The sequence below is a fragment of the Camelus dromedarius genome, chromosome 34, assembly GCF_036321535.1.
Source record: "Camelus dromedarius isolate mCamDro1 chromosome 34, mCamDro1.pat, whole genome shotgun sequence".
Taxonomy (NCBI): domain Eukaryota; kingdom Metazoa; phylum Chordata; class Mammalia; order Artiodactyla; family Camelidae; genus Camelus; species Camelus dromedarius.
Genome location: NC_087469.1, coordinates 3,207,902 through 3,234,736, shown reverse-complemented (window position 1 = coordinate 3,234,736; position 26,835 = coordinate 3,207,902). Strand labels below are relative to the sequence as shown.

General features: G+C 38.4%; 1 protein-coding gene and 1 pseudogene across 1 annotated transcript in view; both read left to right on the top strand.

Moving 5' to 3' along the window:
- Nucleotides 1–26,835, top strand: part of ARHGAP20 (Rho GTPase activating protein 20) — a 70,341-nt gene that overhangs the window by 20,332 nt on the left and 23,174 nt on the right. Inside the window, exons 3-8 of the mRNA XM_064482029.1 lie at nucleotides 6,364–6,525; nucleotides 10,240–10,389; nucleotides 15,096–15,137; nucleotides 16,052–16,136; nucleotides 19,020–19,097; nucleotides 24,524–24,590. Of these exons, the coding sequence (XP_064338099.1) occupies nucleotides 6,364–6,525; nucleotides 10,240–10,389; nucleotides 15,096–15,137; nucleotides 16,052–16,136; nucleotides 19,020–19,097; nucleotides 24,524–24,590 (584 nt within the window). The remainder of the gene's footprint in view (nucleotides 1–6,363; nucleotides 6,526–10,239; nucleotides 10,390–15,095; nucleotides 15,138–16,051; nucleotides 16,137–19,019; nucleotides 19,098–24,523; nucleotides 24,591–26,835) is intronic.
- On the top strand, nucleotides 20,568–22,768 carry LOC116150234 (26S proteasome non-ATPase regulatory subunit 5-like; annotated as a pseudogene).

Below are 26,835 nucleotides of genomic sequence, written 5' to 3'. Positions count from 1 at the left end.
GATACAATGTCTAAGATAATGGATTCTGGAGCCAAATGGCCAGTTTTGAATCCCAGTACTGTGATTGTGTGATCTTGGGCATGTTTTTAAGCCAGGGGTAGTAATAAAACCTACTTTATAAGGCTGTAAGAAAAACTGAATGGCTCTTCTGTATGTAAAGCTCTTAATGTAGCTTCTAGCACGTAATCAGTGCTGGAATAAAGTGCCAGTCTGAAGGCTATTAGTAGTAGTCATAGTAGCAGCAGCATTGAAGTACAGTTATCCTGGAATAGAGACACTTTCAGGACCATGGTAGATGCAAAATTTAAAAAGATGAAAGATGCAGTCTGGAAGCCAGCTCGACTCTAACATTAAAATTCATTTTAGCAAAACAGTTATATTTCTAGGTCACACCTGAAGTGAGATTAGTTCAGAATATTTGAAATTTATTCTCGGTAGACCCTGACAATTCTTAAGGTCTCCCTAGGCAGAAGTTGAAAATGTGCCTGGAATAATTCTGGGAAGTTAGGGCCTGAGACATGGAGGATTGACCTGGTTTGCTTGGCCAATTGAGATGAGCAGACTCCAGGGGACTCATATGTGCCAGAGCTGTGAGTCAGGGTTATCAAATTGGCTGGTCTGGGGTAAGGATGCTTGGATGAGAGGACCACAGCAGAAGGCATTGGGGAAGGAGGAAAGCAGCCATTTGCTAACTGACTTCTTCCTCCTGGCCAGTTCAGTCCTCTTGTGCGTGGCTACACACACACTGGCTAACGTTGTCCTACTCAGGCTGTCCCACATTGTGTTCTACAGATTCTTCATTATTCCATTTACTGTTTCTTTGTCTAGCATCTAACATCTAATTAGTCTAAAGTGGATGATAACTTAACCATACTTTGAAATGCAAGGAGTACATTTATACTCTCAAATGGTTTACTGAGGATTATGTTCAGACCTGCTTTCACAGCACAGTGAAACACTGCTTCTACCTGCAATAGATTGTGAACCTGGCAGATACCATCCCTGAAATGAGCTGAATGACCTCACAAAGGCCCCTTTCATGATGAGTCTCTAAGATAGTTCTGTAACCTTTTGACACAATTTAAAGGAAAAGTCAATTTAAAAGAGATGTCACTAGACTTTCCTTTTGGAATTCTATAAACCTTTTGTACCTAGGTACAATTTCTTGGTACAGAGAATTTAAAATTCCTTTTGAATTTTAAAGGAATTTAAAAAAATCTTTTAAGACAGTTTCAAAATTGCAATGAACTATACTGACATGTTATGTTAGAAAAAAACACCTGTGCCAAACACTAGTCATTGTGCTGCCTTGCATTACATGCTAGTTGGCTGTGCATAAGGCCTATTCCTACAGTTCTGGACAATGTGTTCTGAGGTTTTAATTGAGAAACTGATAGATGATTCAAGGTATGTGATGAGCAGAACACAAAGTAGAAATTTAATACACGAAGATGGTGAGCATCCTACAGGAGCCCTTCTTTCCGCGCAGGGAACATTTTCCAAAGTTGTAAAATTCAGATTCAAAGGAAAGAGATAACAGCTGCTTTGTATGGTGGCAAAATTGGTAAATTTTTACCAAGCGGAATTCATTGCTTTGTTGAGCAAAAGACTTCCACAGACCCACATATCACTTTATTCTTTTTCAAACAACTTTTCATGTGCTTTCAAAATGATCAGATACATTTGTTCCTGGTGTAGTATGCTCTTTTTCCTATGGTATGATTCTGAGAGGAAACTGTAGAAGATTATATTAAGTCTCTCCACATCCTAGTGAGCTTTCACAGGGTCAAAGTAATTTATTTTTGTACTTGGAGATTGGTACATCCATTTAACTTCTTCATTCCAACTATAGCCTAATTTGCTCACTGCAGTTATGACTCAGTTTTATCTTTAATTTCAGCACTGGGAAAGCACTGCCTCATTGGTGATGTTTATTCACTTTTCCTCACCCCTCTCCATGGGGTCAGCAGGCTGCCCTAAGTCGTTCTTAACTGTTTTAGGCTAGTTACTCCCTTCCCTTGTACAGCTTGAGAGATTTATCAAGGGAGCTTTAGAATTCCATGATTGGCTTTCCTTCAGAACCCAGAAAAAGGACATGTAAAGGAAGCAGAGGAATAATTGTTACTGTTATTGAGAGCCTTCAGACTATTGTCTTAAGGAAGTGCTGACCGGGTTTCAAACCTAGGTCTATTTGTGCCAAAGTTTATGCACTTCATTGCCATCCCCTGTCACTCCCCCAACCCCCTGCCACACCGTCATCCCTAAACACTTCTATGGTTTATTTACCTCTCTTTGTCTTAAATATACTCCCTTTCTTCTTCTTCACTTGGAGAACTACGTCAAGGCTTAGTTAAGTTTATGGTTTGTGATATGCCTCCTGGGCAGATTTTCCTGTCTTCCTTTTCCAGGCTCCCCTGATTCCTCACACTAAATTCTCATGTTTTTTCACTTAGGCTGTTATATCTCTCTCACCACACATTGTAACTTAATTTTGTCTTGTCTGTCTCTCTCAAAGGCCAGTGACTACCTCACAGCCAAATTTAGTTTTTTATTCTTTTCTCTTATAGCTCCAGCCTAAATTTATATTTATTTCCCATCTTTGATAATCTCAGAATCTTAGAAATTTAGAACTGTAAAGGACTTAATACAAAGAAGGAAGATTTAATTTACATCTTCAAGGACCAAAGGTTGAAAAACACTACATGACTAATAACTGCTGCTTTCATTAATAAAATAAATCCTCAAGAGACCATCATTGCCATTATAACAATGAGTAAAAGCCACATAATCTTCAAAAGTGTAACTTTTCTTGTACCCTTTAGTGAGCTGAGTTTGTAAGACAACCAAGTGAACTAAATTCCAAAGAGTGACAAGACCCTCTAAAAAGAGATAGGACTCACAAATTACTTCATTTTTGAAATAGCGTAAGATGAAGATGTTGACCATCGTCAAAGTGGGTAAGAAGAAATCCACAAAAAGTTTAATGCATTTCTTAAAGGCCAAGTGTGTTCTAAAGTATCAATTTAAAGTAACTGAAAGCCCCAGGAGACGAAGGGAGTGAACATTCACCGGTAGGCTCTTTCATGGGCCGCCACTAGTTTTTGCACAAGAAAGAGGCGAGGTAGTCAGGAGGCAGAAAAGAGCCCACGTTAGTGTCACAGGTATGCAAACATTGGTTGCCTCTGGGAAATAGGCATGAAACACTGCCTTCTTCCTAAGGACCTTTTTTTGTACTAAGCAGAAGCCTTAAACCACCAAGGGAGAGACAGCAAACCCTCTCACCCTCAGGGCTCAGGTGGAGTCCCGTTGCTCCCTGGGAAGGGGCAGAAGCAAGGCCTACCTGCCTGTTGGAGTTGGGTTTCTCCTTCGCCTGTAGGACACAGGCAAATATCCACTGCTTCTGGACCATCTACCCATGTGGGAAAGGCAGAAAAACCTCTTGGTCTCAGGATTCTGCACCAATACAAACCAGAGGTCTGCTGCCATTGAGGGAGAAGCTAGAAACTTTTTTTTTTCCCAAAGAGCTATCACGAATTCAAGGCAGAATTAGGCTGCCATGGGGATTGAGGAAGGGCAGGACTATGAGAAGACCCTACCTCAGAGGCCCAGGTGCGTAGACTCTGCCTAAAATTGAGACAGGTCAGGAGGACTGAGAATCCCGCTTGTTCCCACAAATCAGGTCCCTGGGAGGTGTAGAATACAGAGTAAGGAATTTGCAAGTGAGGGAATGTGGTGAACCAGGCAATCAGAATGTAGGCCAAATAAAACATGACTGTGGGCTGTGGTTCTCAGCCTCTGTTACAGAGTGAGCTGAGCAACAGTGACGTGATGTCAGGTAGGTGCTTTGTGGCAGAATCAGACTCAGCAGTTGCGTAAGAGTAGAGGGTAAGTCTAACTTGTTTAACATGGTGTCTAGCCAACACACACAGATGCTCAGAAGGCATTTGTTGGATGAAAAATAAATTAAAAATAATTAAATAAATAAAGACTGGGCAGTAAGTCTATTGTATTCCTTTTCTCAGCCAAGTCGATCTCCATTTACCCCACCCCCAACTAGTCAGTTTGCAAATTTTAAGGATCTATATTTTTAATATCTCTTGAATATGTTTTTTTTTTTCCTATATCCTCTATCCTTTTCTCACTGCCAACTCAGGTCCATGACATTTCTTTCCTGAGATTACTGCAACAAATTCCTAAAGGTCTCCCTTCCTCTAAGCTTGCCCTCATTTATTCTCTTCAACATATTGTAAACCACAGTGTCCTGCTTAAAATCCTGCAGTGCTTTCAGATGGAGTCTGAAGGTGGTGGGGAAAACACCTGTAATACACAGCCCATTCCTCGTCTGCTGCTCCTCCTCTTCAGACTTTTGTCACTCCAGCATCTGTTAACTTCCCAGGGTTACTGATGCACACCCTCCTGTCTTTGACACGCTCTTCTTTTTCCATAGAATGCCCTTCAGCCTTCGTTGTCCTTCCATCATTTAAGACTTTGGTTCCTCCAAGAAACTTTCCTAACCAATTGAGTCTCAGAGAGGGCCTCCTATTTTGGCTTTTCTCTGTGCCCACAGTGCCCTGCATTTCTTTTATGTCACTTACCTCTCTGGTGTATCATGATGTTTACTGGTCTGATTCCCTTGTCACATTGCTAACTCCCTGAGGCTAGAAACCACATCTATCTCCAGTGCCTGGCACATGGCAGCCACCCAGCAAAGGCAACACTGATCACTATTACGAACAACTAATTTATTATATGGTGATCACACACTCAGTGTATTTTAAGTGAGAATACTTTTAAGAGGTTCAAGGTAGGATGTAAGTGTTAGGTATGTAAGAGATGCTGATCAAGAATTCAACTGAGAGAAATTTTTTGTGAAATAGATGGTGTTTGTAATGAGCAGGGACCACATGTTAGGCTTTGAGGTTATCAGGACCCTACCTAGTACTGGGGCCTGGTACTACCCAGCCATCAGTAGCCATTAGTTGATTCCCCCTTATAAACACAGACATTTCCAGGAAGCATTCTGAATTTTAGTTTATTTTCTTTCGTGATTTAAGATGAAGCAACACTGCCTCTAAAACTGTACCTGACTGTGTACTCACTGTTACAGTGAGCTTCAGGGATAAATATCGGGATAGTAGTGTGGCCCAGCTTCATGAAGGCTGTCATCTAGTTTTAGTGAAAAATGATTAAGGTCCTAAAACAGCTTTTTGCCTTTCAGAAATGGCTTCACAAATGTATTTGAAGATGGAATGTTAATACATAAGAAGCAGGCAGCAGGCTGACTCTTAGACTCCCCTTGTACTTGTTAGCTTGTTTTAGAGCGCTCTTAAGTATAAGTTGTAAATCATAATCAGGCTGTATTGAGAGGCTAAATAGAAGGTTGTACTCTTACCCTCCTCCCTATTTCCATATCCAAGAGACTAAAATAAAACACATATATCTGCATTGCACTCAATAAAAATAAACACTTAAGAGTCACATGATTGAGAAATACATTTTTAAGTAGGAAACGCTGATTAAGATTGTCATTTTAAATGAGTGTGTATATGTCCATGTATGACTGAAAAATTGTGCTGAACACTGGAATTTGACACAACATTGTAAAATGATTATAAATCAATAAAAAATGTTAAAAAAAGATTGTCATTTTAAAAAATACAAAGGTTATTTGTGTTTTTGTTTCCTTCTGTAAAAGATGTTTTTCTTTTAAAATTATGCGAGAGCTGAGATGTCTATTTTTACTGTGGAGTGCTAAGTGTTGGAGTTTTTGTTTTTTTTTTTTTTTGATCAATACTTAGATTGCTAAAATCATGAGGCATCTCTTGCCATGCTTATTATATGTAGATCTTTAAAAATGACAGACTGTAAAACATGTACATTGATAAATCCACACTGGAAAAAAAAGATTTTAACTTCATTGTGGATTCTCCCCAGACACTGCCATCAAATCTACTTATTTAAAACTATTATTGTAAGGTGGGAAATGAGTTGTTATGTATTAAAATCCTTTGGGATTGCTTTTAAATGCAGAACATTTTTAAAATAACTTAATTAACCTTTGGTCTCTGCTAACCACAGCAAAAAGAAGTTTGCAAGGTTGGGAAGCAACTAAAATTCTCCAGCAGCCTTGTTGAATATGTAAATTGATACAACCACTTTAGAAAATTATCTGGTAGTTTTTTATAAGATTAAACATACACCTACTTTGTGCCCCAACAATTTTGCCATGAGGTGTTTACCCAAGAAAAATGAAAACACAGGTCATAAAAAGACTAGTAGAAAGCTGTGATTTTTGTAGAAATTTTGTAGAAAGTCTATATTTGATCACCTGACCAAAGATCTGTGGCGTTTGATCTGCTGCAGGGAAGGCCCGTCTGCTACCGTGGACACATGTACATTTCTGTTATCCATGTGCTCCAGTAGGACCCTGCTAATTGACGAACGGGTAGACATCAGAAGAGGCCTGCACAGGCAGGAGCGTCATCTTTTTCTTTTCAGTGACATGTTTGTTGTGGCCAAAGTCAAGTGAGTATACTCTATACACTCTCCCCTGGTTATTGTTATAAAATTGCATTTCCACTGACAAAGGCAACCTTTCTGTTCTTTGCTTACTATGAGACTGTCTGGACTCTGTTACCATAACTAATATCTGAAGTGAGTTTTACGTTTCGTTTGGTTTGGTTTTGAACAGAGTGTTTCAATTATTCATTCATTCAACAGGTGTTCATTTAGACCCCACTCTGTGCCATGTTCTCTATAAATATGGGATGCAAAGAAGACTGTGATGGACATGATCCCTGCTTTTGTATTTTTATGTGTAGACATTGTCTTCATTGTTACTTTTAGCAGTTTATTCTTTTAAACACTTTTTAGAATCCTAAGCGTTAACAGTTTGGACTCCAGACATTTTCTCCCAAGACACTGAGGTAAGCCTCGATTGCCCGAATGTCCTTTCCCTTTCCTTTTATACACTGTGGGCCTCTAAATTCTTACACATCAACAAGGACTCCTTTCTCTGAGTCGTTGTGCAGAGGTGGAAACGAATACTGTGCTTCGAACACATGATGTAGAACTCAGCCTGATTGGCCAACCATTTTACATGACACCTGTCACTGTTACTCCATAATCAAGATGCTGTCCAACTGGCTTGTGAAACATTCACTCTGCCTACTTCCAGTCGCCCAGCACTCTGGACTGAGTGTGTAGTGTCAGTGTGGTAGCCTGGGTTCAGGTCCAGCACAATTTGCTGCAATAACACAGAGCAGTGAGAGCCGACTGGCCAGTATCCCATTTACTGGAGGCCTAGTCCACAGCTCTGCAGGTCTGCATGGCAGGAGGAATCAGCTGCCCAGTACCCGAAGTGATTTCTTGGGGTCAGAAGAGTCTCTCTCAGTCTCTGCTTCCTTGATACTTTCATTCTAATGTGTGGGGGCAGACATTACAAATTGTACTTAGTGTTGAGAAGAAAATAGGATGCTAGTTGAAGTGAAATCTGGGATATATGTTAGGTAGGTTTAGTCAAGGGAAAAAAAAATCAGTGAAGGATAAAAAACAACCAACCATTAAGATATTAGGAAGATGGGCAGAGGAGACAGCAAGTACAAAGGTGGTGGGGAAAGCTTTGCCCTTTGGAAGAGTTAAAAGAAAGCCTGTCACTGGAGCATGATAAGCAGGGGAAATAGGCAAGGATCAGCTTATCAGGACCTTTGGGGGCTGCTTTAATTGTCTATTATCATATAACAAATTATCCCAAAACACAACAGCTAATGAGTATGAATGTCTTTGTACATTTTCTCTGAGTCAAGAATCTGAGCGTGGCTTAGCTGGTGGTTCTGGCTCAAAGGCTCTCATGAGGTTGCAGTCAAACTGTTGACTGTGGTTATAGTTAGGTCAGAGCTTAAATGGAGCTAGAGAATCCCCTTCCCGTCTCACTCGTGGGGGCTGGCAGGCCTCAGGTCCTCAGAGGCTGTTGGCCCAGGGCTGTAGGTCTTCTCCAGTTAGGTCTCCTCAAAGTGAAAGATCCAAGAAGGTGAGGAAGAGAGTACATAAGGGAAAGACCACCCGAAACAGAAGCTGCAGCCTTATAACCTGTTTCGGCAGTGGCGTACCATCATTTCCAGCGTCTGCTGTTGGCCACAGAGACCACCCTTGGTGCAGTTGGGAGGGAACTACACAAGGGTATGAATATCAGGAAACAGGTGTCATTGGGGACCATCTTGGGGCCCGGGTACCACAAAGGCTATGATGGGAGTTTGGATTTTATTCCAAAGGGTTTTAATTAGTTCATAGTTTTAAAATATTGTTCTGGCTATGACAGATAATGGATTAGAGGGTTGGCAAGAGTAGAAGCAGGGAGACTTGACAGGAGGTTATTGGCCTAGACCTGATAAGAGATAGTGAGGGCCTTAACTGGGGAAATGGCAGTTACATGAAGGATACCGACATATTTGGAATATACTGTAGAGGTAACCAAAAGAATTCACTTTTCACACAACACTAAATGCCAATGCAGTTAACATCCAGCCTAGAAAACGGTGGTTGCAACTTGCTGCATCCCCCATTCTCATTGTTTATGAAACATCATAAAAGGTAAGAGTCGTTTAGCAAATCCAATCTCATCAAAGAGATTTTTAGTCACTAAAGAATAGTAAACACTCTTTTCTACTATCCACATCCTCACACTTAAGTTACGCAGTGTCATAGATAAGACATGGGTGGGGAGGAGATCCAGACAGTGGAGTAGGAGGACCGTGAGCTCATCTACCCCTGGGAACATGTCAAAAGTACAGCTACATGTGAAGCAATTCTCACTAAAAAGCTGGAGACTGGCAGAAAGACTTTTCTACAACCAAGGCTGCAAAGAAAGATCTGCAAGGAGTCAGGTAGAAAGGGAGGAGAAGCAATCAGGTTGGGGCCTCCACCCCTTGGAGGGGACACAGAAGAAGACGGGGATCTCATGGGCTTGCAGATCTTACCTGGGGAGTGAGCAGTTTGAACCATATATTGGGCACCCTAGCCAATACCAACAAGTCCCTTTGAAAACCAGTAGGAGGGCTGTAAGAAACCGAGAGTCCACTCATGTAGAATGAAGCCATTGTGCCACAAAGCACTTTACTGTTACACTTAAGTGGTGTGCCCTACAGGAAGCGTAGATGAGGCTTTGAATCTAGACTGTCCTTTGTGTATATAGTTCCTGCAAAATCCCCTTTCATTTTATAAATCCTGCTGAAGAATTTTAGCTTTTAAATATTCCATGAGGAGTTTTAGGGTTACTTTCCTGTGAAGTATCTGGGATTTTGCTTTAGCTTCTGGTGTTTCCACAAATGGCTCTGAATGATAGGAAGTACCCAGGTTTCCAGAATGTTCTTTTTATCCTTCCCAATGCCTTCCATTTAAGTCTCGGGTTCATTACGAGCATTAAATCTGTGAACTATGCCAAGAGATATAACGGTTTCAATACCAAGATTCTAAGGAGGATTAGGTAGAAATTGTCTGAAAGCAATTTCATTGCCATCTTAAAGAAGATCAACTTCTGGGTCTCCAGGGATAAATATTAATTGTATCAACAACTTCTTGGTATTTTTTTTCTTTTAGTTTAATTTAGAGTCTATTTTTAGGCTACAGTTTTTCAATTTTAGTAAAAATATATGGGGAAATGGTATGGACAAAATCTTAAGAAAGGAAATTTAAAATAATCTTTGTTTCTAAAGACTAGAAAATCATATAGCTGCCCAGTTGGTAATGCATTATAAATTTCTGTAATTAATTCCAGGTTATATTTTTTAGTGTATCTATTGCTCTTAAGGGTGAAAACTTTATAAATATTTTTTGAATAATTTTTTTAACTCTTTTGTTCAACCACTAAAATATTTTTGGAAGTAAGCAAGTTGTAAATAGTAAATGAATTAATTTTTTGTAACAGCAGCAAGTTTAAAATTAGGGGGTTTGATCCAAATGCAATGCTCAATATAGAAGAATAAAGTCACAAGTGTATGACTATTTGCTGTCATAAATGCAGACATTAGGACTAATACACCAAACGTCTCAAAGGCCCTTTTGGGCCAAGGTAGCCAACCATGTTACCATTTACCGTGGTAGGCACCGAAGATAAAAACAGCAAATAAGACATTCTTTGCCCGTGATTAGTGAGAACTGTCCTCTTATCACAAGTGCAGAAGTTGTCATAAAATTTAACAAGCCAAATTACAAGAAGTCCCTGTCTGGTTTTTATCTTTCTAGATACAACAATAATCTTAAGATTAAAAAAACAATAAAATTAAGTGACATGTGGGTAGCAAGCCACATGGATGAAGTGGAAGAAGGCAGAACCAGCGCCATGGAATCCTTTATCCTGGGCTGGCCCACCATCAACTTTGCGGTCTCTTTCAGGTGAGTGCCGCGGCCGGTCCATGGGCCGGCTGCTGTGAAATCCCGTCAGCTATGGAATGTCCAGGGTGGAGGAAAAAAAAGTAATCAAATTTTGTTCCAGTTTTGTTCTTCTGAGTTTTTAAAGGAAATATTTTCTTCTGATTGATCTGTTCTGAAGCCAGTGACTCATCTTTAGACACACCCTACTGAAGGCTCCCGTATGCCTTATATTTTTTCCCAAAGAGCTTTTTATTAAAATATGTGAAATACATTGGTAAATACTGAGAACTCCTGGAATCATTATCTTGGTTTGAGTGGTGATTTCTAAAGGGGCTACCGAAACATCTCAAGCATTGTGGAAGAGGAAGGGGGTGTCAGAGCTCTAGGACCCCCTCTCCAACATCCCTTCCCTCGTGGTCAGGTATTGCTTTATATATTGAGCTTTCAACTTGGCTTTTCAAACCACTGAAGCAGACCTTTACTGAAAAAAATTTTATAAAATACTCCAATTAAGTTTGAATAACTGGTTTATACTCCCAAATTTTCTAAAAAAAAAAAAATTAACTATAGAAATGAATTTAGTGTCATGAAATAATGTGGTTCCTGAATTGTAAATCATGTTCTGATTTAGCGTCTATAGAGATGTGACAATCAAAAGCAAATACATGATACAAGGAGTGAAAGTCAGTTTCCTAAGACTCACTCCTTGGTGGGGATGGAGTCAGAGAATGTATGAACAGAGAATCTTTGTGCTCTCATTCTGAACATGCTAAGTTGGCACTTTTCACATCAAGGTGAGCCGACCAGGACTCTAACTTGTGATTTTGAACAACTGCATCCTCAAGTGCAGTGTAATGTTGAAAGCTTGAAAGAGCTGGTTTTCATCTCATGCACACAATGTTTTCCTTTCTGCTGCTTCTCTCCTCACTACCATCAAACCCCTCAGACATTATCTTAAAGCTGGAGAACTAAAAATTTTTAAGCTATTCATTGTTTGATAAAGGAAGAGCATGCCATGAAGTTCTGTTAGGCACAACTGGCCCACCAAAAGATTTTAAGAACTTATTTGGAAGAAAGCATGTGTTTTTATCATTCTCAGCGTATCTTCTTTTCCATGACAGATTTCTCTAGATATTATCATTTCCTATTGTTTAATCTCCTTGGAGTTTACAGCTGAAAGGAAGCGATTTCAAGTGAGGGCTGGGACTACATGGCATCTTTAATCAAGGAGTTTTTTCATGAAACTTTTCTTAAGAAGAATGGAAAATGTAGAAACAAGTTATACAATACCTTATAATTCCTGGGAAAGTACAGCAGTTTAACCAAATGGTTAAGTTAACATTACTAGTGATGTTGTGTGAATATCTGCCCCTCGAAGAGCAATTCACTCCTGCAGCATCTCTCCCCCAAACCGTAACCTCAGTCTAATCATGAGAACAGAATCAGAGAAGCTCAAATTGAGGGATGTTCTGTAGGGTTACCTAACCAGTAAGCCTCAAAACTGTCAAGGTCAACAACAACAAAAACAGGAAAAGACATAGAAACAGTCACTAAGGGGACATGGTAACTGAATGCAATGTGGTATCCTGGAGTGGATCCTAGAACAGAAAAAGGACATTAATGGGAAAACTGGTGAAATCTGAACAGTCAGGATTCCTGTAGAGGAAACGAAAGCTAGGCATGAGGTATACAGAGACTTTCTGTACTATCTTTGCAGTGTTTCTGAAAATTTTAAATTATTTCCAAATTAAAAGATTACTTTTGTTTAAAAAAAAAAAGTAGTGTTGAAGAGTTCAGACTCTGGTTTGGCAGAGTGAGGTCTCAACAGACTGACCACTCTACAGATAACAGTTGTAAACTCTAAGCAAAATACAAACAGCAACAAACCACCTGAGGGTCCTGAAAAGTGAGCAAAAATTGGCACATTTTGGAGAAGAAATGAACCTTGGAATGAGGCAGCAACTCTGGGTGAGTTTCCTGTTTTTAAGGCATTAGCTTGAGGGCAGGCTGCAGTCACATGGTGGTGCAGGAAAACCAAACCGACAAAAAGCCACAGTCTTTCTGGGCTCAAACCGAAGTACAGAGTCTGGGTCAGCCACCACCATAGGAACGTGAGGGAGGAAATCTCAGAAAGGGGAGTATCAGAGAAGAGAAGCTCCAGAATTTTTGTTTAGACTGTGCCCCAGCCTCTGGCTGAAGGCTGAACCGCACATGCATGGAACAGACTTAAAGCAGTCTGGAGCTAAGGCTAAAAAAATCGAACCAAGGTGCTGCTCAACACAGGTGAGATAAAGTTTTCAGCTTGAGTCTAATAAAGTTAGTTGTCTGTTAAAACAAAAGCATCAACAGTATTTAGCAAATATAACATAGCTCAGAGTCTCCAAAACAAAGCATTCCTAATGTCCAGAATGCAATCTAAAATTTCTTAACATAGGAAAAACCTAGAAAGGAAAAGATAATAAAAGCCAGTCCTCAGATAACTCATATGTTGGAATTACCATAAAAGAACTTTCAAGCAGCTCTTATGACTATGCTCAGTGGGTAAAGGGAGAAGCCAATTAAAATGAATGAAAAGATGGGAAATCGAAGCAGAGAAATAGGAAGTATTTGTAAAATCCAAATGAATAATCTAGATCTAAAGCTGTAATATCTTAAATTTAAAAAAAAAATCCCCCCTGTGGCCTTAGTTGCAGAATGGAAATGAAAGAGAAATGAGTCAGTCAATTTGAAGGTACATTGATAGAAATTGTCCAATCTGAGGAATAGAGAAAACAAAGATTTTTTTAATGCCTTGGTGCTTAGGAAGAAGCCTCTGCACCTGCTCCTTATAACCATTTCCTCTAGGGTCTTCTGTTTCCTTAGGTATCTCAACTGAATGACATGTGGTTTCCAGCTAACTCTTAATCACCTCCCAAATTTGAGGGGATCTTCCCAAACTATCTTCCCCTTTTTCTTTCTCTAAGATACACTGCTGGCTTCTCTCCTGGCTCTTATCTTAGGTGTTTATGAAACACTGAAATAACCTTGATTTGGGAGTACTTCTGTTTTTAGTTCTACAAAAATGCCTGAGATTAGGAATTACTAGGGAAGGAGGAGCCCTGAATTCTTGCTTAGAGCAAGAGCTAGGGGAAAATGCAAGAAGATTACCAAAGTAATCTCAGTGAATTAATTTGTTTGTTCATAATTTGTTTATTTTAAAGTAAAGTATGCTATATATTCAAACAATGGAACACGAAGCAGCACTGAGGATGAATGAGCTAAAACCACGTGCAGTAAAATGGATAAGTCTCACAAACACAATGTTAAATAAAAGAAGTCGGGTATAAAATATTGCATGCTATATGGTTATATTTATATAAAGTGCCCAAATAAACAAAACTATTGTGTTTTATTAGAAGTCAGGATAGTAGGAACTAGTGCCTGAAAAGGAACACAAAGAAATCTTCCAAGGTGGTTTTCTGTTTCTTAATCTGGGAGCCTGTCAAACGGGGTGTGTTCAATTTGTGAAAATTCTTCAAGCTGTACAATTAAGCATTGTACAAGTTCTCTCTGTGTATCTTATATATCAATAACAAGTTAAAAGTTTACAATACTGATTGTTTAAAGGGACAGTTTTATTTAATTGCTTTGAAAAAGGTACAAGTCTAAAGAAAAACTTACCTAATTTTTTCAACATAGATTTTTTTTGCCAAATAAATGCAGTATTTGACATAAATGAACCTAGAAAATCTCCTGTTCAGGAAAGGAGAAGGCGTCAAAGATTGTAAGGGACTATGAAAGATGAAAATTGGTCAGTGGCAAAGAGATGTAATGAACTTTCTGATGACCAATCCTGGGAGATTGCTCATGGAGAAAATTGTTAAACAACAGAGTTAGAAACCAGTTACAAATATCTGTTAAGTGTATTTTCCTGGAGCAAGAAAGTAACTGAGGTTTCCAACTTCTCGAAGATTAGAAATATGATTTTAAAAGCTACTGAGTAACAAGACTATGTAGAAATAAACTTTAAATTATTTTTAACTTTAAGAATTAAATGCAGCAGTGACTCCAGAAAAATTATTAATCAGTAGTAATTTAGTTGTAAATAAGTTGATCTTAATCAGAGGATTACAGTAATTAAGAATAAATTTTCTATGAACTAAATAACTGAATTATAGTTCTGCCATATGTATAGAGAAATAAATGTTTCCTTTCCTGACAACAAACTGGTTTCTGAGCCAAGATATTGCCATCAGTATGCCAAATTTCTCCTTAATCTCTTTAATCTCAAATTAAGCATATTTTCTGTTTGCATGGCACTTAAAGCTACAAAAACACTCGAGATAATTAGCCCAGTTTTACAGATGTGGAAACCAAAGCTTAGAGATAATAAGTGATTCGCCCATGAAAATATGTCTTGCATATATTTTTGAAGCCAGGTGTTGGAATTCCAAATCAAGTACTTTCTCCACTATAAGGATATTACTTGTAAGAGAGCCATAAAGTAAGAAAGTGGATCTTTCTTGGATCCTTCCAAGAAACTAAAACCTGACTGTGTAGTTTTTCCTAACAGGGATTTTCACTTCTGGGTTCTCCAGAGCACAGGTTTGCCCAGGGTTGCAGCAGTACCGTGCACCCCCATCAGCAACAATGGGCTGTTGATATTTTGTCTGGATTGATGCTCTTAATTTGTTAGGATAAGTATTCTACACGGTTTAATTGTTCTCTCCCATTTTCTTTCATTGCAGTTCCCCAGAACAAACGGGCAGATGGTTCTATCTCTTTCAGAGGTATTTTTTCAGTATACATATTTTTAATCTTTCAGGTGTAGTTAAATGATTAAATTCTTCTCTGCAGGGATGTGCCCCAAACTATTCCCCTTCCTCTTAGTGGAAATTGTTCATTTGTCCTCAGAATAATCTGAGGTTTAGACTGTATGCCAAGCTATGTGCTGCAATTAATGTTCTCTCATTACATGTATTTCTTACTTTCTAGGAAGGAGAACATTGAGGCCTGGATCATATTAGACAGAATTTAGTTAGTAATCTCTCCCATCTCTTTCTTTGTCTCCAACCTGTTACTTGCAGCTAACAGTTTCCTCAAAGCATGTATTAAGTTTCCACACATGGAGGGTTTTCTGCTGAGCACCTCAGAATTCAATTATTACCCCTACCTCTGAGCATACAGACTAAAATGGTCAATTTAGGTCCATCTCTGATTCCTGTGGGCCTTCCCCCTTCCTCCCTGCTCCCCCTTTCCAAGCACTGGAGATAACCAAGATGCACACTCCCCTGGAGAGCTCAGTGAGAAGGGAAAGGCCACTGCTTTGGTTTGGTCTAATAAAGTGTTATAAATGCTCCTGCGCCGATGAGCCAGGTTCTGGGCCTGTCCAGGGAAGGCAGGGAAGCTTTGACGATAAAACATCACCCAGAGGTGCCTTAACCTGACTCTGCTTCTCAAGCCTCGCTTGGAATGGATCTTCTCTGTTCTTTTTTGTGCCCATGCCTAATGTCCTGAGAATTTTTAAAGTGATCTTCCAACCCATAATGTAATCTGACTTTGCTGAGTCTTTCCACCTGTCTTTTAAAAAATAGCATATAAGTATATTGAAAAATATTAGCAAAAATAGATTGATTTAAAAATAAGCTGTTAGCAAAATCCATCTGACTCAGTGTTGTTTTGGGTTGTTGTTGCATTTGATTAGATACATCAATCTAGAGAAAGAAAAGGACTACCCGAAGAGCATTCCGCTCAAAATCATCGCCAAGGACATTGGGAATTGTGCCTATGTAAGTGTTTCTAAGCCAGAAAAAATTAAGTTCCAGGTCCCTACATAAGGCAGAATGCCATGGATGAAAAGAGAGACAGGCAGGTAGACAGAAAGACAGACAGACTGTGTGCATTCTACGGAAGGTAGGCGTTTAGAAATATAATGTGGGGAAGTGCATTTTCCTGGGTGTATGTATATCTTTGTATAAGTGAAAAGCAACCCTAGAGAAAATGAAACAAGAGAAATCCTTGTTAACTACAGTGTTGAACATTGACACTTGGAAAGGATATTGCCTGTCAGGTGTCTCTTGCCTTCCTCTGGCATCCGTGCTTCTCTGGGTCCTTCCAAAAGCCGCTGCAGAGGCTTGTAGTAAAGCCATTTCCATAAAGAGATATTTCCTATTAGTATTAAGCAACTTTTTTCCAACTTGTCAGAGATAAGGAGAGAGTGGTTTTGGAAAGTTCTCCATTCTTTGAGTTTTTAGGGATTGAATCCCTCGGGTTATTAATAAATGGATGAGCTGGGAGAGATGGTATTTTTATGGATCAGCATGTTTCTTCCTCACAGTTATTATCATATTGGTCAAGAAAAAGTCTATTTAGCCCTAGTCATTATGTGGAATGTGATGACTGAAATACAGCAAAGTGCCATGATGTTATATCAATGTGCCATGATGTGAGCAAAACGGAAACATGAATATTTCTGTAATACTGTGGATTGTCACACATCACAGGAGCTCCAGATCACACAGGGTAGTTTTGTGTGTGGACAAATATGTAGTACAAAACAGATACATTTTGGGCAAAAGTTATGCAAAGGTCTGATAACGAGTGCCAGATGTCACTGCTTGAGGGAAATACTCAAATTTTTCTCTTCTTTCATCTTCTCTTCTAAAACCAGTTCTTTCTCAAGTACACACTTTCCATACACTGCAAGTGTTTAAAAAAATTTTTCAAGGTATTTTTCCATGAAAATCCTGAATGTAACCAGCTGCCATAACCACTGAACGAAAGCCAGCAGGAAAATGGTGGTGATTTTTCTCCCCCTTACTTTGCTACAGAAGGTCTCTGCAGTCTCACACCATAAAAATTTGAGTGGTTGAGTTACTAGTGGACTTCACTTAGCTTTATTTTTATATCATATTGTTTGTGGTCGGGTTGGGTGCTCTGTTCTATCACTAGACCCTGGTGAAGTCCACAATGATGCGACACACTGTCCTTTGCTCTCTGAAGTTGTTTCATGGCAATAGTCTCCTTTCGGGGAGCCCTGCTGCCAGAAAGAGTGATTCCCCCAAACAGGAGTACATGTACGAGAGTGTTCTTTATCCTTGGCCTTCAGTTATGTGCCACCTGCTAGTGACTTCTGCTAATATGGGAAAAACAGCCACATTTTCAGTTTTGTCTCTTTATTTTGTGTACTAGCCAAAGAAAACTTGTCTGCTAAAATTCATTTGTTTTGTCTACCAAAGAGGCATGCAGGGAAAAATACACATCCTATAATTACTGTTTTGAGCAGATGTCTCTAATATTAAGAAAAATCATCATCTTAGAAACCAGATAGATTGCAGGTGATTATTAGTATTACAGGATAGATGCTTCACTTTACAAAATATTTTATATTGAGTGTTTCTTTATATGAAATGGAGAGGTTGTTCAGACTTTAAAGTAAAAAAGCAGAAGCCTTTCATGAGAGTCTATCTCAAGTTTGCAAAAACATCTCTGACATTCTGGTACAAGATGAACACTGAGCCCTCCCTGCTGGGTTCTGAGACACTTCTGCACCAACCGTGGAGCTGCAAGGAACACAATTTGAAATCAGTTAACAAATTTAAGCAATTTGTCATGTCAAGTAATTGGCTCATAGAGAAGAAATGCTCTATAACAGAGGGATGAGTGATGAGTTATTAGTGGCTTTCACTTAGCTTCATATTTATACATCATTTTGTTTCCATTTATGCTGCCTTATCTGTGCCATTTAAGCCCCGTCGGGGACACAGCCCTAATTGCTGATTTATCTGATCATTGTAACATGTAGAACCTACCTATAGTAAATACTTATTTTTTATAGCATACCATTGTCTTATATTTAAATAATGCCTTGGAATTCAGTGAACTCTATAGATATTTCAGAATCTTATTCTCTTTGTTGTGAACTGGATTTTTAAATAGTCATTTCTCACTGTGGTTTAGCACAGAGCTGTTACAGATACCCTGTTTAATGGCAAAGCTGGTAACAGGACTGAGCTTTCTGAAATGTTCAGTCTCTTCGCTAGACTCATTGATTTTAAGGCCGCTCCAGATTTCAGAAATGAAGATCCCGGTAGCCGCAGTGCCTGACATAGAGAAAGTGCTCAATAAACAGTGGGGCTTTTTAAGTCTAAATGTGAAATGTCTTTTGTAACCAGTTCTAATTCTGATTTTACATAAACTGACTTTTTACCATGCAAAGAAATAAAAACCCACACTGAAAATGGTACACAAGAAGAAATAGGAATTAATCCAGCTCAGTCCCTTCTTTACTAACATGCTGCATTATGGAAATAGTCATGGGCTGGATGATCAGCCTCACTGATTTTTTTTTCTTTTGGTTGGGAGGGTGATTCATGTAATCTCTCTGAAATATTTTATCCTTTTTCTGTCTGGCTTAAGGTCTTATATTCTGTGAGCCACATATTCTTTATTTTAAGAGAAAGAGATGCTGTATTAAAAGGCATCATATATAATAGAATGAAAATAAATTATAATCAAGGGTTTGTGTTCTACTTAGGCCATGTGCTCTACTCTTTAAACACTTTAAATTAAGATTTGCCTGTAGATAACCATTTGATGATAATTATTTGTGCACCTGTTTTAAAATTCTGTATTTATAGCTGTGTTTTTTATTTGTTTTTTTTTTCCTACAGTCTAAAACTGTAACAGTAACAAATACAGATACTACAAATGACGTTATCAACGCGGCCCTACCAATGCTAGGGATAACTGTAAGTTACTCTGCTAGACATTCTTAATTAAAAACAAACTTTGATACTTTAGATTCATGTAAATATTATCCCTTCCATCATAAGACAGCTGATTACTAGAGATACTAAAGTCCTGTTTTGTCCCCAAAAATGTAGAAAATAGGGACAGTAGATTTTTTTTATTCTTTTTGAGGGTTTTGTTTGTTGTAAATTGAGCTATAGTTGACTTACAACATTATATTAGTTTCAGGTATAAAATATGATGATTTGATGTTTTTGCGGATTATATCCCATTTGGTGTTACTATAAAATACTGGCCGCACTCCCTGTGCTGTACGCTGCACCCATGTGTCTTGCTCATTTTATGCCCAGTATTTGCACCTCTTGATTGCCTTCACCTGTCTTGCCCTTCTCCCTGCCCATCTCCTCATTAGCAACATTAGTTTGTCTCTGTACCTGTGTTTCTATTTTGTTAGACCCATATGTTTGTTTTATTTTCTAAATTTCCACATATAAGTGATATTGTACAGTTTTGTCTTTCTCTCTCTGACTTATTTCATAGGCATAATATCCCCCAGGTCTATCCATGTTGTCGCAAATAGCAAAGCTTTCATTCTTATTTTATGGCTGAATAATATCTCATTATACACACACACACACACACACACACACACACACACACCCCACGTACTCTATTCATTTTATCTGTTGATAGACACTTGGATTGCTTCAATACCTTTCTACCATAAGTAATGCTGCTATGAACATTGGGGTGCATGTATCTTTTAAAATTAGTGTTTTTGTTTTCTTTGGATATCTATATATCCCAGGAGTGGAACTGCTGGATCATATTAGTTTTTTGAGGAACCGCTAAACTGTTTTCCACAGTGGCTGCACTAATTTACATCCCCACCAACAGTGTGCAAGTATTCCCTTTCCTCCACACCTCAAGAACATTTTTTATTCATAGACTTTTTTTAAAAATAGTTTTTATTGAGTTATAGTCATTTCACAATGTTGACTTTTTGATCATAGCCATTCTGACAAGTATTAGGTAATTTCTCATTATTGTTTTTATTTGCATTTCTCTAATAATTAGTAATGCTGAACATCTTTACATCTGCCTATTAGCTAGCCATCTGTATGTCTTCTTTGGAAATATGTCTTTTCAGGTCTTCTGCCCATTGTTGGATTGGACTGTTTGTTTTTATTTTTGTTTTTGTTTTTTTGATACTATGTTGTATGAGCTGTTTACATATTTTGATTTAACCCCTTGTCAATCATATCATTTGCAAATATCTTCTCCTATTCTGTAGGTTGATTTTTTGTTTTCTCAATGTTTTCCTTTACTGCACAAAAGCTTTTAAATTTAATTGGTCCCATTTGTTCATTTTTGCTTTTATTTCCTTCATTTTAGGAGATGGATCAAAAAAATATTGCTGTGATTTATGTCAAAGAGTGTTCTGCCTATGTTCTCTTCTAGGAGTTTATGGTATCTGGTCTCACATTTAGGTCTTAATCCATTTTGAGTTTATTTTTTATATGGTGTTTTATATGCTCTATTCTTGTACAGTTAGGGGATTTTTTTTTTTTTGTATAAGATTCTTAATAAGAAAATTTCAACCTCCTTCCCCATTCCCCTCTTGTCATTGTATGACTATTCTTTCCCTGTTTCCTCTCTTAGTTCTTCTTTGGTATCTATTATTCTCTTTATTATCCCAAAATTCAATTCAGTCTTAGGATGCTGAATTCTGAAGGATTTACTCTAGGATTTTTACATAAAGAATATATAGCTACTCGCGATGCTCAGAGAAGCGCGCCGGGAGCCGCGAGCAGGGCGGGCAGACAGGCGAGCCCCGGCGGGAGGGGACATGATGGCAGCGCAGGCGCTGCCGCTGCTGAGGGAGGTCTCGCGGCTGGAAGCGCCGCTGGAGGAGCTCCGCGCTCTGCAGCCACCGCTGCAGTCGGTGCCGCTCAGCGAGCTCCGCGAGCAAGCGGCGGAACTGCGCCTAGGCCCGCTTTTCCGCCTGCTCAGCGAGAACCCCTGGGAACAGACTGCTTTGTGTGTATCCATCCTGGAGAGGTTGCTCCAAGCTTTGGAGCCAGTTCACGTGGCCCGGAACTTCAGGAGTGACCTGCAGAGGGGACTGACTCATCCCAATGATTCTGTAAAACTCCTTACTCTGTCCCAGGTTGGAAGAATTGTTGAAAATTCTGATGCTGTTACTGAGATTCTAAATAATGCTGAATTGCTAAAACAAATCGTTTGTTGTATTGGTGGAGAGAATCTATCTGTAGCTAAAGCGGCCATTAAATCCCTGTCAAGAATGTCACTGACCCGAGCTGGCCTGGAGGCTTTCTTTGAAAGTAATCTGCTGGATGATTTGAAAAGTGTAATGAAAACAAATGACATTGTTCGATACAGGGTGTATGAGCTAATTGTGGAGATTTCTTCTGTGTCCCCAGAATCTTTAAACTACTGTACCACTAGTGGCTTGGTAACCCAGCTCCTTAAGGAACTGACTGGTGAGGATGTGCTGGTCAGAGCCACCTGTATAGAGATGGTGACATCACTGGCATGTACTCATCATGGACGACAGTACCTTGCTCAGGAAGGAGTAATTGATCAGATTTCTAACATAATTGTGGGGGCCGATACAGACCCTTTCGCTAGCTTCTATTTGCCAGGATTAGTGAAGTTTTTTGGAAACCTGGCTATCATGGATAGATAGCCCTCAACAGGTCTGTGAACGTTATCCTTTTTTGTGGAAAAAGTCTTTGAAATGATATAAAGTCAGGACCCCACCATGACTGGTGTAGCAGTGGACACGATTGGAATTCTGGGATCCAATGTTGAAGGAAAACAGGTTTTACAGAAAACAGGAACTCGCTTTGAACGCTTGCTCATGAGAATGGGATATCAAGCAAAGAATGCCTCAACAGAGCTCAAAATTAGGTGTTTGGATGCAGTTTCATCTTTCTTTTATTTACCGCCTGAGCAGCAGCAGACTGATGACCTCCTTAGGATGACAGAATCCTCCTGGTTTTCTTCTTTATCTCTGGTGAATGATTTTTTTCTAGAGTCTTCACCACTTATTGACCAAAATTTTTCCTGAGTCTTCTGACTCCATCTGTATTTTACAAAACAGAGACTTTCCTCCCACCAGAGTTATCATGGAGTATCTAATGTAACTTTATCACCAACACTGGTTGTGTTTCTACACTGAAATACAATGTAAATCCAGGAAAGCAGGCACACTTGGTCATTGATCCAGATGTTCTTCAGACTCCTTTGACTGCCTTAATCTTTGCAAGGATATGGAAGTTTTGTTCTCCTCCCAGAAAGTTTTTGTGGACTTATCACTGCCTTATTTTAAAACCCACTGCAACTTAAATGGAACTAAGTTGTTTCTGAATTCTCTTTATCACCTTTTTTTTTCTTTTGATCCTTTCTCCACTTTTGATTCCACTTTCACAGTCTTGGATATAAATATTCTTTGTAAAACAAATATATGCAATCTTAAAATTATGTTCCCTATGCTAAGAATAAATACTTTTAGTAAAAAGAATATATAGCTAGAAACCACATTCACTGGCTACAGGTTCAGAGGATGAGAAGGATGGTACCTCTGATGAACTGGTAAATTAAAAAATAAGCTTTGAATTAGATCATGGATTTAAAGATCTTTAGTATGCACACCACACTTTCCCTGTTCAGCTTTTAGCTTCCACTTATTGCTTTTCATGTTCAATGGTGAGTTTTTAAAAATTTTATTAGCGGAGAAGATTGGAATGTTTGTGGATGAGGTAGGGAAAGAGCATTGGAGAGTCCCATCTCCTCCTTACCGGTGTATCAACACCACACAGTGGGTCCTCGTATTGAAGGGAATGCCTTTCAAAAGGATGGATGCTAAAGGAAACACTTGGACAATACCATTTCTTGCATGAGATTCTCTATAAATATGAAGACATGGTGTTACTATGATGTGACATGACATGTATTTAAGATATGTCATAGTCTTAAGTATTTTGATTTGCTTGTACACATTGCTATCATTAAGCCCTTAAGAAAGAACCAAAATTTAGAATAAGATATCTGATTTATTTTAATTCAACTTAGTAATATATTTAAGATACAATTAAGTATATATGCGCTGAGTAAAGCAGACCCCTCTGCATTGATTTCTAAGCCTATAGAGTTATACATTGGAAGAGAGTGAGTAGTTTGAGGGGAAGGAAGGGAGGTTAATTAATGACATGACTCACTTTCTTATTTATGCTTTTCTTTTGGATAAGTGATCAGTCTCATCACACCAAAAGTATTTCTATTCAGTGTATAATTAGGAATTGAGTCTCTCTGGTTATACTGCTCTAAGGAATTATTAATGTGTACACTACCCTACATGAAAAGAAAGGATTTTTACTAGATTGCTCTTCCTGTTTGCAATAAAAATGTTTGACTAGAGAATAGAAAAGGAAGTGACAAAGTAGGGGAGGGGACTTGGCAGGATAATCTCCTAGCCAGTTCCCTTCATTATAAGGTCAGGGTCATGATTTTTAATCAGAAGATGAAGGCAAGAATATTAAATATTGCCATTCTGTTCTGGCTTCATTTTAAACATTTTTGCTTTATCCTGTTCTAGAGGATACAGCAAAGTCTGTATAATTTGGTATTATTTCTTTCAAATGGGATTTTTAGTATTACTGGGTTGTAATTCTGCCAGTGAACGGTTTCATTGTTTCCCATAACTGGGCCTATTCTCTAGACAGAATTCTTGTCCTTTCTGTCCCCAGGACTGGACTTGCCCAAAATAAAGCCAGTGTACACTGTGCCAACTACCTGTCTCCTCAAAGCCCCTTGGTCAGTCTTTTCTTTCCACTCAGAAGCAGCTGAGTTAATAATCAGCCTTTGAGATTTTACTTTTTCATCACAGACACAGCAGTGTTGTGGTTTTCTGGGTAACAAGGCTGTCTTTGCAGGGGCACATTGGAGATTAATTCTAGTATTTGCTAATAGTGCAGAGACCTAACAGAAGTCAGGACTCTAAGTAAGATAGATTGATCTTTTAGTAAACCAGGAAGGGTTTGGGGGTTTTTTTGTTTGTTTGTTTTTTTGTCTTTTTGCTTTACAAAAGGGCATGTATGTGATTTCACATTCTGTGGGCTACCCTATTTATAATACTGAGAGCCTGATTCCACTGAAGTTCATGGATCCCTCGTCATCACTAGGGGAAAAGGGCAAGATTTCTGAATCCTCTGTTAGGGGCTAGAGGAGAGATGGGTTGTAGGAATCAGCATTGCCACCTTCAAAAACCATATCACCCCCATGAACCATGAAAGTATTTATATTGGCCCTATGTTTTTGCAAAACATAGATTTGTCAAAATATATGTCTTTGTTCAGTTACCAAATGTGAGAGAATGATTGTTAATTCTTTTATCTCCAAGGGCTCTGAGAGAGAATACCGCTTATGGGTGTATTCGGGCAGAGAGGAGGCACCATACCAACTTATTGGTAAGTTTCTGTGAAAATATAAGATGGATTGTGTTTTAATTATAGTTGTAAATGTCTCAGAGAATTGGTCATATGGTCCTAAATTTAAATACTATTAAATAATAAATCCCGTGTAATATTCATTTAATAAATACATATATCAAGTATGTCCTATGTGCAGATAAATGATAGCTCTTCATTCAAGCAACTAGTGGTGTAGAGGGGAAGCGAAATGTTAATTTTCCTTTTTTTTTTTTTTCACTTTGCAAACAGAACTGTTTTGTCAAACCTTTTAAAACTTTCTTTCTAAGAGAAAGCAAGATGTGCTGGAATTCCGTTTTCCCTGTATATTTATTTTTCATATTTAGTTCTTGAATCTCCTTTCCTTTTCCTACCATTTGCCTCTATAGAAAACCTTCTATGATCCAGTAATGCCTCTTAACCTATCAGTGAGTATTTAACACCTGCCCTGTACCCAGATCTTTGCTAGGCATCAAAAAAGAAAATGAAATTAAGCCATTTAGATTCCTAAAAATCTTTATTGACTTATTTAGCAATAAGTACTACCTTACCAACTAACTACTTTGCTGTTTCTCCAGCCAAATTTCCCAGCATCTGTTTTGAGGAATTACTGGTAAATAGGTCACATCTCACCTTATTTAAATCACTTAGGTAAAAAAAATTTCTTGATCAGTGAAGTCCTTCAGTATAGTTAATGGAAATAGGGCAATTAAAATAAGGGACGGCATCTGGAGCAAATCTTGAGATGATGATATTGATGATATGACAATTTCTGATAATAATTTTTAAATGCTTGCTATCTGCCTAGAATTATGCAAAGCATATCACATGAGTTATCTCATGTAATCCTTTCATTTACCTGTGAGATCACTACAGTGTAATTCAGGTTTCAAGTGATCTGAATAATCTAAATCCAAACTTTTCTATGAAATGTATATTCTCAAGCTTTAAAGCAAGCCATCATGCACATAGCTGAGGACAAAATTCCCTGCATTTCCTGTTTATTTCTTAATGTTGTCATTTGTGTAAAAGTCAATGAGCAACAATTAAAGCTGTGATGAAAAGTCAAATAAGTACTTAAAATAGTTGTTTTAATAAAATACATTAATTTAATTAAAATTATGTAGATAGTAACTTTCAGGCTTAAAACAACATGAAGCTTCATTTCTAACTCTCACTTTAAAAAAAACAAAAAACAAAAAAACCATAGGATATGGGACATGGTTGTTACTTAGCAGCAATTCTCCATTATATATTTTACTGCACCTTGCAAATTTCAGTTGTGGATTAGCTACTGGCTATTTTGGTAAATCAATTTTGTTTTATTGCTGTCATAGAAGTCTTTTTTATTTTTCTGCCTTAGTCCCTGAAAGTTGCTATAGTACTTAATATCAATGAAACATTGACACTGTATGCCTATGCCAGATGAAAAGGAAAAGTTCACTGAATTAGATTCAGTGATAAGTCTGGAATGGAAGAGACCTTACTCTCTGTACTTAAAAAGTAAACAAATCTACAGCACAATGGTACTTAAGAATTGAGAAAATGAAATTACTCAGCGTACTAAAGAGCAAAAACTGATATTGCAGTCAGGTGTCCAGGGTTTAGTTTTTCTAGTTTGGAAATTCCTCTTTGAATCTTGTTTTTGTGTCTCTCATACCCTGCAGTCTTCCTTCTAACTATTGCCTGTGAATAACGGCCTCAGAGTGGCGTGGTGGGAGGGAAGCGTAAGTCAGACAAGCCAGCCCTTGAGTAACTCAATTGTGTATAACTAATAAAGAGTATAAAATGTCTTCTTTCAGGCAGATATCTTGTACTGAATAATAGTAATAATAGTGATCTTTGAAATATATAGTTATTTGCCCTTTGTATTTAAATACTATTAACCACTGAATTTTACTTATTTGATCCTTATAATAGTGTGTGATGGGTAGGATAAATATTTTAAATCATGGATTTAAGGCTGAGAGAGGTCAGGGATTTGCTGAAGATTTACAGAGGTAGGAAGTGTCAAAGGAGAAACTAGAATGCCTTTCGGTATTCTCAGATGTGATCATAGGAAAAGTCAACATGATGCAACTCACAAACTAAGCTGTGCATTCCCAAACAAGATATTCTTTAAAGACTTTTTTCCCTTTGTTTCTCCTCTCTACCCACCCCCAAAAAAAACTACTTTGGTGGGGCCACCTGCATTACACAGTGGTCTCCAACTGTAAGAGTGTGCATGGCGATCGCTCAGTCAACA